This window comes from Zea mays, chromosome 8 (assembly GCF_902167145.1).
Source record: "Zea mays cultivar B73 chromosome 8, Zm-B73-REFERENCE-NAM-5.0, whole genome shotgun sequence".
Lineage (NCBI taxonomy): Eukaryota > Viridiplantae > Streptophyta > Magnoliopsida > Poales > Poaceae > Zea > Zea mays.
In genome coordinates, this window is record NC_050103.1 from 165,102,170 (window position 1) to 165,118,572 (window position 16,403).

The following is a 16,403-nucleotide window of genomic DNA, read 5'->3' on the forward strand; positions in this document are numbered from 1 at the left end:
CCGCCGTGACGGTGGAGAAAGGCCACGGGTCGCGCGGCGAAACAATGGTCACCCGGTCAGCCATCACCAAGTAGAAGAGGTGGCGGCGGAGAGGACGAGGTGCACGGTTTCCTTTCTCTGGCTATTCCCTCGGGTTGCGAAAACCTAAGTGGGAGGCGAGCAGCAGAGTAGAAAACCGCCACCAGTCCCTCTCTCGAATATATGAAGGCCCAGGCAAGACCCGTTCAACACTTTGCCCGAACCCGCCGCGAGATTCAAAACTCAAAGCAAGACGCTCGTTCCTCGAACGGCTCGCGCACGCGCAACAGCTGCCTCGCGAACCACTCGTCTCGTCGCATTAACTCTACGGCAGGACAGGCGGCACCTTTGGCAGGAGAAGCAGGCGACGCTTCGCTTTCGCCATAATGACCGCGTCAAAAAAGGTGCGCCACGTCGTTCGATTTCGTATCCTTTTCCTCTTCCTCTTTCTCTCTCTTACAACAGGGACCGGGAAAGGGGACACCCCGAAAGGGATCCTTCTCCATGAAGGAAGCGGGCCCCGAGCCCCCCTACTGATCAGAGGTTCGAAGGCTGGCCCCTCGGAAGGGTTCAACAGCCGCCTCAGAGCGCTCGGGCTCCGCGCCCACTACTGGTCAGAGGTTCGAAGGCCGGCCCCTTGGAAGGGTTCAACGACCGCCTCAGGCCACTCGGGCTCCGCGCCCACTACTGATCAGGGGTTCGTAGGCTGGCCCCCGAAGGGTTCGACAGCCGCCTCAGACGCAGAGCGAGGGATGACCCTGGGTACGTTCAATACATAACCAAGGCTCGGGCTACGCTCCCGAGGTACCCTAGGACATTTTCGAGACCAACGGGAACGATTTTGTAACGGAATCCCACCAGAGGGACGCATCGAGCCCTCGGACCCCGTCAAAAGGGGACCGGGTCCGGCAAATCACCCATAGGTACTGTTGGAGCGCGCCTCCGGGCCACTAGCCGACCCCTAACGAATGGGGCACGGGCGTCCACTCGGATTACCCGTTAGCAACTCACTGGAGACACCGTGTTCGGCGCCCTCCGAGGGCAACATGGCGCTTCCCCCCCTCCTCCTTGCGGAAAGGCCACGCAGGAGCGTATGTAAAAAAGTCGAGTCTGTCCTTGACCGTCCTCTCGCTCTGTGCGGAGGCTCGGGGGCTGCTCTCGCAAACCCGACTCCAGCCAAACCGTTGACAACGTCAACATACCAGCCCGAGAACTTGGGACTCGACTGTGCACCCGGGCTACGGCCAGTTCGCATGAGGGAACAACCAGACCGGCCGAAGCATCACGAAACACATTAAGACCTCGAAGGAGTCAAACCACTCCTCCGAGGCCTCGGGGGCTACACCCGGCGGGTGCGCTCGCGCGCACCCACCGGAACGAAACGCAACCGAGAAAGGCCGGTCCCCTTGCAAAAAAGTGCGACAAAAGCCTCCAAGCGAGTATTAACACTCCCTTCGAGGCTCGAGGGCTACTGTCGGGGACCATAATTAGGGGTACCCCCAAGACTCCTAATCTCAGCTGGTAACCCCCATCAGCACAAAGCTGCGAAGGCCTGATGGGTATGATTAAGTAAAGGCTCGGTCCACTCAAGGGACACGACCTCGCCTCACCCGAGCCCAGCCTCGGGCAAGGGCAGCCGACCCCGAAGGATTCACGTCTCGCCCGAGGGCCCCCTCAAGCAATGGACACACCTTCGGCTCGCCCGAGGCCCAGTCTTCGCCGAGAAGCAACCTTGGCCGGATCGCCACACCGACCGACCGTATCGCAGGAGCATTTAATGCAAGGATGGCCTGACACCTTATCCTGACGCGCGCCCTTCAGTCGACAGAGCCGAAGTGACCGCAGTCACTTCGCCGCTCCACTGACCGGCCTGACAAGAAGACAGCGCCGCCTGCACCGCTCCGACTGCTGTGCCACTCGCCAGAGAGAGGCTGACAGCAGCCAAGTCCGGCTTCGAGCGCCATAGGAAGCTCCGCCTTGCCCGACCCCAGGGCTCGGACTCGGCCTCGGCCCCGGAAGACGACGAACTCCGCCTCGCCCGACCCCAGGGCTCAGACTCGGCCTCGGCCCCGGAAGACGACGAACTCCGCCTCGCCCGACCCCAGGGCTCGGACTCAGCTTTGGCCTCAGACGATGGTCTCCGCCTCGGCCGACCCGGGGCTCGGACTCGACCTCGACCTCGGAAGACAGACTCGACCTCGACCTCGGAGGAGCCTCCGCCTCGCCCGACCCAGGGCTCGGACCGACCACGTCACAGGGGGGGCATCATTATCCTACCCCTAGCTAGCTCAGGCTACGAGGAACAAGACCGGCGTCCCATCTGGCTCGCCCCGGTAAACAAATAATGATGGCGCCCCGCGTGCTCCATGACGATGACGGCTCTCAGCCCCTTACGGAAGCAAGGAGACGTCAGCAAGGACTCGACAGCCCCGACAGCTGTCCTTTCGCAAGGCTCCAGCGCTCCTCCGACGGCCACGACATCACATGAACAGGGCGCCAAAACCTCTCCGGCTGCCACGACGACATGTACTTAGGGCACTAGCTCCTCTCTGCTAGACACGTTAGCACACTGCTACATCTCCTATTGTACACCTGGGCCCTCTCCTTACGCCTATAAAAGGAAGGCCCAGGGCACTCGTACGAGAGGTTGGCCGCGCGGAGAGGACGGGACGGCGCGTGCAAGCCTCTCGCCCCCCTCCCACGCGGACGCTTTTAACCCTCTACTGCAAGCGCACCCGACCTGGGCGCAGGACAACACGAAGGTCGCGGGTTTCCCCTTTACGCATGTCTCCTTTTTCCCCCCTTCGTGCTCCGTCTCGCGCCGACCCATCTGGGCTGGGACACGCGGCGACAATTTACTCGTCGGTCCAGGGACCCCCCGGGTCGAAACGCCGACACCTATATCCGTAAAAAGACAGTTATAGCCCATTTTGCATAATTGAGAAACAGAAAGCAAATTGTAATCTAAAGAGTCTACAAGAAAAACATTGGAAATGGAATGGTCAGGAGATATGGCAATTTTACCCAATCCTTTGACCAAACCTTGGTTTCCATCCCCGAATGTGATCGCTCGTTGGGGATCTTGGTTTTTCTCGTAGGAGGAGAACATCTTCTTTTCCCCTATCATATGGTTTGTGCACCCGCTATCGATGATCCAACTTGAGCCCCCGGATGCATAAACCTACAAAACAAGTTTAGTTCTTGACTTTAGGTACCCAAATGGTTTTGGGTCCTTTGACATTAGATACAAGAACTTTGGGTACCCAAACACAAGTCTTTGATCCCTTGTGTTTGCCCCCAACATACTTGGCAACTACCTTGCTGGATTTGTTAGTTAAAACATACGATGCATCAAAAGTCTTAAATGAAATGTTAGAATCATTTGATGCAATAGGAGCTTTCCTCTTAGGCAATTTTGCACGGGTTGATTGCCTAGAGCTAGATGTCTCACCCTTATACATAAAAGCATGATTAGGGCCAAAGTGAGACTTCCTAGAGTGAATTCTCCTAATTTTGCTCTCGGGATAACCGACAGGGTACAAAATGTAACCCTCGTTATCCTGAGGCATGGGATCCTTGCCCTTAACAAAGTTTGACAATCTTTTAGGAGGGGCATTAAGTTTGACATTGTCTCCCTTTTGAAAGTCAATGCCATCCTTGATGCCAGGGTGTCTCCCACTATAAAGCATGCTTCTAGCAAATTTAAATTTTTTCATTTTCTAAGTCATGCTCATTAATTTTAGCATTAAGTTGAGCTATGTGATCATTTTGTTTCTTAATCAAGGCTAGGTGGTCATGGATAGCATCAACATTAATGTCTCTACATCTAGTACAAATGGAAACATGCTCAATGGTAGATGTAGAGGGTTTGCAAGATTTTAGTTCAACAATCTTAGCATGTAATATTTCGTTCTCACTTTTAAGATTGGAAAATGTAACTTTGCAAACATCTAAATCTTTAGCCTTAGCAATTAATTTTTCATTATCATTTCTAAGGCTAGCAAGAGAAACATTTAATTCTTCAATCTTAGCAAGCAATTCATCATTATTATCTCTAAGATTGGTAATTGAAGCATTACAACATTTGAATCAACCTTAGCAATTAAACTAGCATCCCCATTTCTAAGGTTGGTAATAATATCATGGCATGTGCTTAGCTCACTAGATAGTTTTTCACATTTTCTACTTCTAGAGCATAAGCATTCTTAACCTTAACATGCTTCTTATTTTCTTTAATTAGGAAGTCCTCTTGAGAATCCAAGAGATCATCCTTTTCATGAATAGCACTAATTAATTCATTTAGTTTTTCCTTTTGTTGCATGTTTAGGTTGGCAAAAAGGGTACGCAAATTATCCTCCTCATCACTAGCATTATCCTCATCACTAGAGGTTTCATATTTAGTGGAGGATTTTGCTTTTACCTTCTTTCTTTTGCCGTCCTTTGCCATGAGGCACTTGTGGCCGACGTTGGGGAAGAAGAGTCCTTTGGTGACGGTGATGTTGGCGGCGTCCTCGTCGGATGAGGAGTCGGAGGAGCTCTCGTCGGAGTCCCACTCGCGACACACATGGGCATCGCCGCCCCTCTTCTTGTGGTATCTCTTCTTTTTCTCTCCTCTTTCCCTTCTTGTCGTCGCCCCTGTCACTGTCACTAGATAGTGGACATTTTGCAATAAAATGACCGAGCTTACCACACTTGTAGCAAACTTTCTTGGAGCGGGGCTTGTAATCCTTCCCCCTCCTTTGCTTGAGGATTTGGCGGAAGCTCTTGATGATGAGCGTCATTTCCTCGTTGTCGAGCTTGGAGGCATCAATGGGTGGTCTACTTGATGTAGATTCCTCTTTCTTCTCCTCCGTCGCCTTGAATGCGATCGGTTGTGCTTCGGGTGTGGAGGGGTCGTCGTGCTCGATAATTTTCTTTGAGCCTTTGATCATCAACTCAAAGCTCACAAAGTTTCCTATTACTTCCTCGGGAGTCATTAGTGTATATCTAGGATTACCACGAATTAATTGAACTTGTGTAGGGTTAAGGAACACAAGTGATCTAAGAATAACCTTAACCATTTCATGGTCATCCCATTTTTTGCTCCCGAGGTTGCGCACTTGGTTCACCAAGGTCTTGAGCCGGTTGTACATATCTTGTGGCTCCTCCCCTTGGCGAAGCCGAAAGCGACCGAGCTCCCCCTCGATCGTCTCCCGCTTGGTGATCTTGGTCACCTCGTCTCCTTCGTGCGCGGTCTTTAGCACGTCCTAAATCTCCTTTGCGCTCTTCAACCCTTGCACCTTATTATACTCCTCTGGACTTAGAGAGGCGAGGAGTATAGTTGTGGCTTGGGAGTTGAAGTGTTGGATTTGTTCGACCTCCTCCGAGTCGTAATCCTTGTCTCCCTTCTTTGGTACCTGCACTCCATACTCAACAATATCCCATATGCTTTTGTGGAGTGAGGTTAGGTGATGCCTCATTTTATCACTCCACATAAAATAATCTTCACCTTCAAACATAGGTGGTTTGCCTAATGGAACGGAGAGTAATGGAGTGCATCTAGAAATGCGAGGATAGCGAAGGGGCATCTTACTATACTTCTTGCGCTCATGGCGCTTTGAAGTGGTGGAGGCCGATTCCGAGCCAGAGGTGGAGGGTGACGAAGAGTCGGTCTCGTAGTAGACCACCTTTCTCATTTTCTTCTTCTTGTCACCCATCCGATGGGACTTGATGGAGGAAGAGGATTCCTCCTTGTGCTTGTGGGCGGACTCCCTTGAGTGTGTTCTTCCCAAGCTTGCGGACTTGTCGCCGGTCCCGAGATCCCTCTTGGCGGATGCTCCCGACATCACTTCGAGCGGTTAGGCTCTAATGAAGCACTGGGCTCTGATACCAATTGAAAGTCGCCTAGAGGGGGGTGAATAGGGCGAATCTGAAATTTATAAACTTAAGCACAATTACAAGCCGGATTAGCGTTAGGAATAAGAATAAGTCCGAGAGAGAGGGTGCAAAAACAAATCGTGAGCAAATAAAGAGCGAGACACGATGATTTGTTTTACCGAGGTTCGGTTCTTGCAAACCTACTCCCCGTTGAGGTGGTCACAAAGACCGGGTCTCTTTCAACCCTTTCCCTCTCTCAAACGGTCACTTAGACCGAGTGAGCTTCTCTTCTCAATCAAACGGAACACAAAGTTCCTGCAAGGACCACCACACAATTGGTGTCTCTTGCCTTGGTTACAATTGAGTTTGATCACAAGAAGAATGAGAAAGAAAAGAAGCGATCCAAGCGCAAGAGCTCAAATGAACATAAATGTCGCTCTCTCTAGTCACTATTTGATTTGGAGTGATTCCGGACTTGGGAGAGGATTTGATCTCTTTGGAGTGTCTAGAATTGAATGCTATAGCTCTTGTAATGTGTTGAAGGTGGGAAACTTGGATGCCATTGAATGTGGGGTGGTTGGGGTATTTATAGCCCCAACCACCAAAATATGGTCGTTGGTAGATTGCTGTTGCATGGCGCACCGGACAATCCGGTGCGCTACCGGACACTGTCCAGTGCGCTAGCCACGTCAGCAGACCGTTGGGGTTCGACCGTTGGAGCTCTGACTTGTGGGGCCTCTGGGCTGTCCGGTGGTGCACCAGACAGGTCCTGTAGACTGTCCGGTGCGCCAACTGCGCGTGCTCTGACTCTGGCGCGCATTGTAGCGCATTGAATGCGGTTGCAGTCGGCCGTTGCGCGCGAAGTAGCCGTTGCTCCGCTGGTACACCAGACAGTCCGATGAATTATAGCGGAGCACCCTCTGATTTTCCCGAAGGTAGCGAGTTCAGCGTCGGGTGCCCTGGTGCACCGGACACTGTCCGGTGGCACACCAGACAGTCCGGTGCGCCAGACCAGGGTGCCTTTTGGGATGTCTTTTGCTCTCTTTGTTTGACCCCTTTCTTGGTCTTTTTATTGGCTTATTGTGAACCTTTGGCACCTGTAGAACTTATAGACTAGAGCAAACTAGTTAGTCCAACTATTTGTGTTGGGCATTTCAACCACAAAAAACAATTAGGAAAAAGGTGTAAGCCTAATTCCCTTTCAGTGACGATCGTGTCGTTTGTCTTCTTCTCAACGATCTCAGCATCGGGGGCCTTAGCCTTGCCATTGATATGCCCCTCGTAGCGAGCACCGTGGATCGCGACGAGGACCTGTACTCTCCATGACACATGGTTGTTTTTGATAGCTTCTCGGTCACTTGGAAACCGAAGAAGGGATTGGTGATGGTGCTTGAACTCGTTGCCATAGAACCCTAAGCTCTGATACCACATGAGAGATTCAGAGGCGCTTGGAAGGAGAGAAACGCCATAACAGGCGTGTTGCGTGTTGATTTGTTTGATGGCTGGAAAAGCCCTAGCCGCAGCTTACATATAGGGGAGGTGTAGCACCTAGATGAATGGCCAGGAGATAATTAAGGAGATAAAATAGTAACAACTTATCTCTTTCCTTTACTACACTAACTACCATATCTCCTGGCCTCTTCTATCTTTGGTGTACACGTTTACATATACAAAACTGTCACAATATACATACTTTGTGTTCTAACAATCATTACCGAGGATGCCAAGCGCGCCAAGCTGATGAATGACCTCCCCGTGCTACCCATCGTCGAGTGGGACGGAAACCCATCGACCAGCAAGACGATGGCCTGGAAGATGGAGAGCTGTTGCGCCCACTCGTCGTAGCCATGGGCACACCGACCACCAGGGAGTTGGTGAGCATGGACAGCGAGAAGCCGACGACATATTCGACCCAGCTGCTGGCAGCCGTAGGCGATCACACCGACGATGATGGCCATGTTTGGTGAAATAAGCTTGCATGACGGAGATGTGTGGAGAAGAAAGGAGACAGGGGCACGATAGGAAGAACACATCCACAAACGACGATTAGAAAAAGTGATGTCAAATCTTCAAACCGTGTGTGATTGTAATGCCAATATGGCAATTGAAACTCGACGAAGGTGATGCCAAATATGAAAAAAAAAATCTCCTCGAAAAATGACTCCCTAGCATTTTGGGCTGGCTGGCTCCCCCTCCCTCCCTGGGATTTCTCCTTGCGTGCCTCCCTCGCTAGGGTTTAGGGTTCTACAGCCAGATAGCCACCATGCATCACCACTTCCTCTCGCGCCTCCTCACCCACCGTCTCCTCCTCCCCGCCGCCACCTCTCCCTACGCCGCGACGCTCTCCACGCCCCCCAGGCGCGCTTACGCCCGCCGCGCCAAGCCGCCACCAGCGGGGGACTCCGGAGACCACGCTGCCGCCTCCTCCCCTGTAGCACCGCCGCCGCCGCCGGACTCGGAGGCGAAGGCTGCGTTTCAGAGAGAGAAGCTGTCGGGCGAGCTGCCGCGGCCGCCCACTGTCCCGTTCCAGCCGCGTGTCGCTAACGCCGTGCACCTCGTCGGCACCATCTGCGCGCCCGTGCACATGCAGAGGCTGCCCGACGGCAGATTCTCCGCGGTCTCCGTGCTCGTGCACGACCGTGGCATCAACTCACCCAAGTTCTGGTGAGTGGGTTGTTTGCTTTCCCTTGTTGCCCTTTTCTCTATTACATACACCCAGTAATGACTTTGTACGATACCGTAGTGATTGCAATTGGGATGAAGGTTTAAACTTTAGGATATTATGATAATTATAGTGTGACTTTGGAATCGGGATTGCTCCCAAATCTTTCAGTTTTTTTTTTTGTTCTCTATTGCATCGAAATGACTAACTAAATCCGTTGTTGCCTTGTTATCTGTACATATAACTGTGAACCAAATTTTGGACCTGCTTGGCTGCCATATATCGTTATTCTGAAAACCCAGAAGTTCCTTTGCCTTTATTTATCCATATTTTATAACCATTGTTTCAACATGGTATGCTAATGTCCAACACAAGCATTTGTAGTCTAAGACATACTAAGGACCACCAGAAGTATCTTTTGTTGTTTCTGGAACACTTTTACTAATTTTATTTTTTGACATGTCTGCTGTTGCCATTTGTTTCCCATTTTTCTCGCCCGTACGAATATTCTGATGTCCCAATTTTTTTTACATTCAGGGTTCCCATAGTTTTCAAAGATAACTGGGCACAAATAGCTGCTTCCCACTTGAAAGAAAATGATCTTGTTTATGTGTCTGGGAAATTAACATGTGATGGTCCACCATTCAAGCTTGCTGATGGCGAAGCAAACATTCAGGCATGTAGCTATTGCTCATATTTATTTCTGCTGTTCTGTTCTTTGTTAATTTCATTGGGTAGGCAAATGTCTCACGCGTTCAGTGCAAATATAGTTTGTGCTTCGTTTAATATTTGGCACCCATTTTGTTTTGGAAAAAAGTCCAAAATGTCCCTTGACTTTGACCTCTGTATAACCCCCTAAACTAGCCTTTTCGTTCGATTTACTCCCCCAACTATTTCAATTGAATTGTTCCTTTCTACCCCTTAGTAAGATTTGTCTTTTTGTTTTCTCCATGTACTAGTTAAGTTTTATGTTATTTTTTTGAGAAGACAGTGGACACCATAAGTTGTTTCAAAAAGTTCAATAATGTTCTTTAATTAATTTATCTCTAGAGTTAATTTGTTTTTCTATGTCCTAACCCATCAAAATATTGATGAAAATTCATAATATATTTTTAACATAATTTATGATGTTTACTACCATACCACAAAATTTTAACTTAAAACTCAGCTTGTACATTGAGAAACAAAAAAAAAAAACTTACAAATCATATTAATGGGTAAGTTTACCAACTTAAACAGGGAAGTAAATCGAACAAAAAATTAGTCTATTGCGTTATTTGAAACCCCATGGTCTGTGGGTGGGGGTGTAATTTGGACCTTTTCCTTTGCTTTTGCACTTCGCAATAAAAAGTTCTGAACAATTTTTACTCTTACTCTTCCCACAAATTTATGTAGTAGCAGTCCATCTTATAATTCTTATTTTAAATAATTAAATTAAGCTGACAGCCGACTGAAAAACAGATTAAATATTAATATGTTTTAGGTGTTAGCAAATTCGCTAAAATTTGTCGATAGTAAAGCTGTTGAAATGGATGCCATACTGGATGAAGATGAAGGATTTTTGGAGATTGTTGAGGCTGAAAAGAAAGTTGAAGCAAAAAAAACGACCTCTACATTTCCGCCTGGCACAGTTTCAGGTAATCTCTCTCTCTCTCTCTGTGTGTGTGTGTTTGTGTGAAGTCTCATCTGCTCCCTCTTGCCTTCTCCAAACCCCGCTCTGGTATCTCTTGAGTTCATCTTGTTTGTCATCCCAAGACTGCATCTAAAAGGAAGCTTCAACTTGATAAAACTGACTTATTTCTAACATTTGACTGTGTGTGATGAATTCTTTCTGGGATGTTTCATTGTTATGTGATGGGTTGCACACCTTTGTTGGTATGCATAAGTCTGATTAGTGTATAATTCATCAGATTGATTGCTGAATGCTGATCCTGATTAGCAAATGTGCCGGTGTATCATGTTGATCTTGCTCCAATAACTTTGGAAACTGGTCAGGACTGTTGGAACTATCTTGATGCCTCAAGTAGTGAATATAAAGCAACATCCATGGTTATACTCTTACTGCATATTGATGTTTTAAGTTGTTCGTTAGAAGTTAGAACTGATTCACTCAGAGCACCTTTTGCGAATATATGTACATATAGGCTATTGTATAACACGTAGCCTAGAATGTCTATAAAGACTATGCTTTTAGGATATCCTGTATGTTGAACGCACTTGCCAAGTATGTTTGAGGGTTATGTACCTTCATTAGGGCCTTCTTTGCTTAAATTCAAACTAATAAACTAGAAAATTAGAAATAGAAGTCCCAGAGAGGTATTACCTCATTCAAATGCAACTACAAAATGTTTGTAGAGGCATCAGCAGAAGCATTGTGCCTCCAAAATAGTTTTTTAACATATAGTTTGTATAATTGATTTGATAAAATACACTAGTGGTTCTTAAATATGTCTCATGGTATAATATAGGTCCCTAAATTCTTAAAATGCACTGCCGGTTCCCCAAATTTGTTAGTTACTTAAGTGTGCCACTTGATTTTCTAGTTACCATAATCAGCATAAACTTGCCTATATGGTGTGAAAAATGGTACCTGACATGTAGTTTACACGACAACAACAATGACCATGATCCTGTTGTCGAGCATGGTGACCTTTTGGTCCCAAGTTAAAGTGTAAAGTGCCACATAAGTAAATATTTGCTAAATAGTGTGATTAGGATCCCAGTGACACACTAAAGTCTCTCTTTAGTTGTTTTTTCTAACCTGCTCTCTCTTCTCAAAAAGCCAACCAAAGGGGCGGAAACCTATAGGTGCTTTTGGCCAAAAGCAGCTTTCCCTCCAGTACAAAACTCACAGCAGTCCCCCCCTGCTTTCTATGGCCATGGAAACCATAACTTCAAAGAAATTACCCACCTATCACTGGTTATGAAAATACCGATTCATTTTTCCCCTTGTGTTCCCATCTGTGTGAAAACATCACGAGGAATGGTGAGCCCGATGCTAAGGTTCCTTCTGCCAGCGCCTGTCTCCGGTCGCACGCCGCCACCAGGCTGGCACCCCCACATGAAATATGGCGCCCCCAGGCTGTCCTGCTGTCTCCACATCAAATCCGTTGACCAGTGAAGTTGTATGTCCCATACCTGCAGCACCTCTAGGAACGGGAAGCGACCAAGTCCGGTATCTTGCCTGGAGCTGGCTCCGGAAGAGGTTGAGCAGTGTGAGGTTGTTGAGGCCGGCGAAGCTGGTGGGTATCTCGCCGTTGAGGTTGTTGATGGAGAGGTCGAGCGACTGGAGGCTGGCGAGGGCGTCGAGCTCCGGCGGTATCTTCCTGGTGAGCTGTCGATACTGAGGAGCCAAGGAAGAGCATGTTGAGGTGGGCGAGTCATGCGAGCTCCAGGGGATGGGCCCCGTGAGCGTGCAGCTGTTCATGTCCAGGCGGATGAGCGACTGCAGGGTGCCGAACTTGGGTGGGATCCTGCTGCTGTACTGGTTGTAGTAGCTGACGTGCATGGCTCTGGTGTCTAGATTGGCCTCCACCGCTATAGATGGCCAAACGGGCGGCCCGACACGGCACGGCACTGGCACGGCCAGGCACGACACGGTTAGGGCACGACCCGTTTAGCACGATTATTAACCGTGCCGTGCCGGCCCGGCACTAGTGCCTGAACCCAGGCCCAGGCACGGCACTAAGGGTCCTTAGCCGTGCCGTGCCGGCACGGCAGGCACGACCAGCCCATAGTGCCAGGGCCGGCCCGGACACTACACCAGAAAACACACAAACCACATATAATTCACAAACACACAGTTAAACATACTAAAATACCTAATACTGAGCTGTTTAGTGCAATGGCTGCCTCATTAAAAACCTATCTAGGTAAAAACTCACCCTTGTGAGAAAACCCTAGATAGGAAAAAAGAGTACAGCCCACAGCTCATTTAGTGTTCTTACATATCACAGAGAGAGTCATTGTTTACAGTGTACAGTTTAGTTACAGGCACATCAGCTGAAATATGATCAAACTAGCTAAATAAGATCAGTCTTCGACATGTGGTTGTGGATCAGTAGGTGTCTGAGATTGAGATGCATGAGAGGACCCTGGAGTGTCAACTGGAACTTGTTCATCATCAAGATATAGATCAGAGAATGAGTCTTCAAGTTCTTTGTTCTCAACAGTGTGTTGGGTCCTTGCATTCCCTTCCTCCCAGTCCTTGATGCAGGTCAGCATCTCGACCATCTCCGAGGTCAGTCGACGTCGACGCTCCTCGATAATTCTGCCAGTGAGACTGAAAGCACTTTCTGATGAAATGGTAGAGACAGGCACAGTTAGTACATCCTTAGCCAACATAGAAAGAGATGGGTAGGTCAGCTTGTGATCCTGCCACCATGTCAACAGATTAAAGTCATCATCATACTTCTGGATAGTATCACTATCCAAATATGCTGATAACTCAGAACCAGCCCCAAGAGATGCACAATTGCTTGCTGCTTGCAGCAAAGCACTAGCTGAAGTGTGTCTAGAGAGAGAAGCAGATGGAGTGGGGTTGGAAGAGGAACCTGTTCCACCAATTGGGGTTGAAAACAAATCATCATCATCATCACCATATATCATACCCCGGTTAGTCCTTTTCTTACCAGTCCTTGTTGTTTGTGAGGGTCTAACTGAGGGCACTGCACCAAACTTAGCTTCATACTTGTTAAATACCTCAGTTAATTGTGCTCTTACAAGAGTTAAATAACCAGAGTAATCATGGTGTGTGACACCAGCTAAAATAGATAGAACTCTATTGAAGCCCCTCAATTTAGCTCTAGGATCAAGAATGAATGCAAATGAATAGAGCGGTGGAGCACCGTACCGGAGTCGGACCGTGAGGTGGAGCGGCGGAGTCGGACGGTGAGGCGGCGGCGGAGTCGAATCGCCCCCAAATCGCCAGGAGACGGAGAGACCGAGGGCGAGATCGCGAGAGACAACGGGCGAAGCGAGAGAGTGAGAGTGTCTGACGAGGCGCGCCCAGAGGAGAGGGGGGGACGGGATATTTGTGCTTTCTAGTAGCCGTGCCTAACCGTGCCTGGGACTTAATCGTGCCGTGCCCGTGCCGGCCCAGCGTGCCTGGCGCTCGGCCCAGGCACGGCACTACCTGTCGGGCCGTGCCGGCACGGGCCCGGTACCAACCGTGCCGTGCCGTGCCCAGGCACTACGGGCCGTGCCGTGCCCAGGGCCGGCCCGATTAGCCCGGCTGGCCATCTATATCCACCGCTAGGTGTGCGTGACCTCGACGGTGATGAGAACAACTCCGATCGCAGAGCACGCAGCCCCGACGGCATCCTCGTTTTCTGCACGGTGTGGCTGACATATGGGGTCGGATGATATGCATGACCTTCTGACAGCAACTTTTCTAAGAGGCCACAGTTGTTACAACAAACGGCTTCTATCTTTATCACAGCTTATAAACCACAGTAGCTATTCCACAACCCATAGCCCACAACGACTTTTCAAAAGGCTTCAGCTCAACCAAACAGGCTCCAAGTAAGTTAAGGCCTTAAGGGAGCTATATGTGCGTTTTAGGAGTGCAAGGACCTAGACCACACAGTGGACATGTGACAAGTTTAAGGACCTTCAATGCATTTTCTTCAGTTCATTTCAATTGTGAATTAAGATAACGCCTGCAGTTTCTGATGATGGATGGTGTTGGATACTCAGGTTATAAAAACAAGGCGGATAAGTTAAATAAACTCTGGAATGATGTTATATCTCGACCTCAAGATTGGATTGATAACCGGCCTCTGAAAAAAACTGGTTCAGTGAGTATGCTAGTTATTATTCATAGAATGATAGAAGTCCCCCTTGAAAGAAATACAGCTTGCATGCTATACTGATACTTCTATAAATGCAGAGGAGCCCAAAGTATCCTGATTTTAAGAACAAGGTTTCAGATGAGGTACTCTGGCTTGACAGTGCACCAACATCAGTTCTTGAGAAGCTGGATGATTTGGTGTTCGGTAGTGGTTACACCACTGAAAGAAAAGATAAACCTTTCGGTAATGATACCTGAAAACGCTAAATTTAGCACTTTGTTATTTTCGTTTTTGGGTACTAATAGAATTAGCAGGAACGAGTACAAACTGGAGGAATATGAAGAGCCCAGATGCATCTGCTGTGTCAAAGCAAAGACTTGAAGGTGGTACAAAGACTGTATGGAGGAATATGAAGAGCCCAGATGCATCTGCTGTGTCAAAGCAAAGACTTGAAGGTGGTACAAAGACTGTACTTCGGTACCTGCTAGTACATGATGTTTGATTGTACAAAAATCAATCTTGAATTGTATTCTTGTTTTGCTATTTTCCCCGGTGCATTAGCCAGATAGCATCCTAGTTATTTTTACATATGGTTATGCTGCATGTTGATGTGTATATCATTATATTCACTTTGCCTCAATCATCCGATTTGACAAATTTTGCTCGCTTGAGTAATTTTTGCTACCTTTTTTAACCAAAGCTTCCTCTCTCTTTTTTCTGGAACAAAATAGGTAGTTGAGACGACAGACATCTGACTTGTTTTAATGACGATACGCTTTGCTTTTCAGAGGACTTGTGGCGAGATCTTGTGAACAATCCAGCAAACTGGTGGGACAACCGATCAGACAAGGTTCGTATAAAAGGAAAAACTGCACCTCAACTAGCCTCATGTTCCTAGTATTTGTGCTAAACATTGCAGTTGTCTTGTTTGGCGTGCAGCCGACACTAAAGCATCCTGATTTCAAGAACAAGGATTCAGGGCAAGCTCTATGGATAGGAACCAAATCACCTCGATGGGCGGTAGATGCACTGCCGTCCTTGAACTTTAAGGGAGGTAGCAAGGGTACAAGGAAAGAAACCTTGCTGTCATGATCGATATGATATGAGCTTGGCGGCCATGGTAAACCTGCCCGAGCTCTCTGCCCCTCTTGCTAAATTGATATTGGGTCTGTCTCTCGTGCGGCTGGCTCCTGATTCAGACAACAAAATTCAGGTTGGGGCATTTTTGACTGGTAAGGAACTAAGGATGCAGGATGTAAATAGTTTCCAAATTGATGCTTATCACATCCTGTAGGCTTTTAATGATTCCCCACATTTTCTCTGTTGTACTACTGATGGATGGGTTGCTCGCTGTTTTTTTGGGGCCTGGTAGGACCTTTATGGAAGATGCATTGGTAGACTATGATTGGCCCCCACAGGCCCATGAAAAGCCCATATGAATGGAAAATGGTCCTTTATTATTTTTGCTTCGAACTTTGTCTGATCCCTTGAGATGCAAAGGATGCACAACATTGCGTTATGACCCTAATTACTATGTCCAGGCGGTTGGGCCGCTAAAGGACTAGTAGTAAGATTATACAGCACCGAACAGCGTTAGTGTCGGATCCTAGTCCTAATAACTATGATGATCACCTGAAATGAATGATTGGGCACTAGTTGTCGACTCCCAATGATTGTTCGTCCAAACTCCCTGATGAGGAAGATCTTGTAGATGCTTGCCTTGCCTCTGTGATGACGCCTTTGAAAGTTGTACCTGACCATGATGGCCGTCTGTTTGTTTCTACATGGCCAGGATGAGACGTCGTCCATTTCCATGTGGGACAAAAGCACGGCGCCTTTGAAGCACAACCATCACTTATTTGGTGTGGCAACGTCTTATCTCCTGAGATGACCCGATATTCCCAGCAGGGCAATTAGGAGGCCAAAGAAAGACACCTAGCTGAGCTGTCTGTAAAGACTAGACAACATCTGCAGCCCTCTCCAATGCTTTTGCAAGGCCAAGGCCCCTCCCATGGCGCACCCACTCGCACAGGCTGTTCTTTTCCCTGAGTGCTGCCGTTGACCAATGTCCAATC

At 48.3% G+C, this 16,403-nt stretch overlaps 1 protein-coding gene across 3 annotated transcripts; it reads left to right on the forward strand.

Moving 5' to 3' along the window:
• Window positions 1–7,613: 7,613 nt before the first annotated feature.
• Window positions 7,614–15,798, forward strand: LOC100278261 (Protein OSB2 chloroplastic). Of its 3 annotated transcripts, XR_004851776.1 has the most exons (9): window positions 7,619–8,538; window positions 9,074–9,212; window positions 10,020–10,173; window positions 14,234–14,334; window positions 14,427–14,571; window positions 14,643–14,783; window positions 15,117–15,178; window positions 15,268–15,560; window positions 15,701–15,795. XR_004851776.1 is itself a non-coding variant. In NM_001361312.1 (8 exons), exons 1-8 carry the CDS (start codon window positions 8,138–8,140, stop codon window positions 15,418–15,420), a joined length of 1,296 nt encoding a protein of 431 aa, NP_001348241.1. In that variant the 5' UTR covers window positions 7,614–8,137; the 3' UTR covers window positions 15,421–15,792. The 3 variants fall into 3 exon arrangements, 2 of the variants coding, with proteins under 2 accessions (NP_001348241.1, XP_020397618.1); NM_001361312.1 differs by having other exon boundaries at window positions 7,614–8,538; window positions 15,268–15,792; XM_020542029.1 differs by having other exon boundaries at window positions 14,643–14,711; window positions 15,268–15,798.
• Window positions 15,799–16,403: the final 605 nt, after the last annotated feature.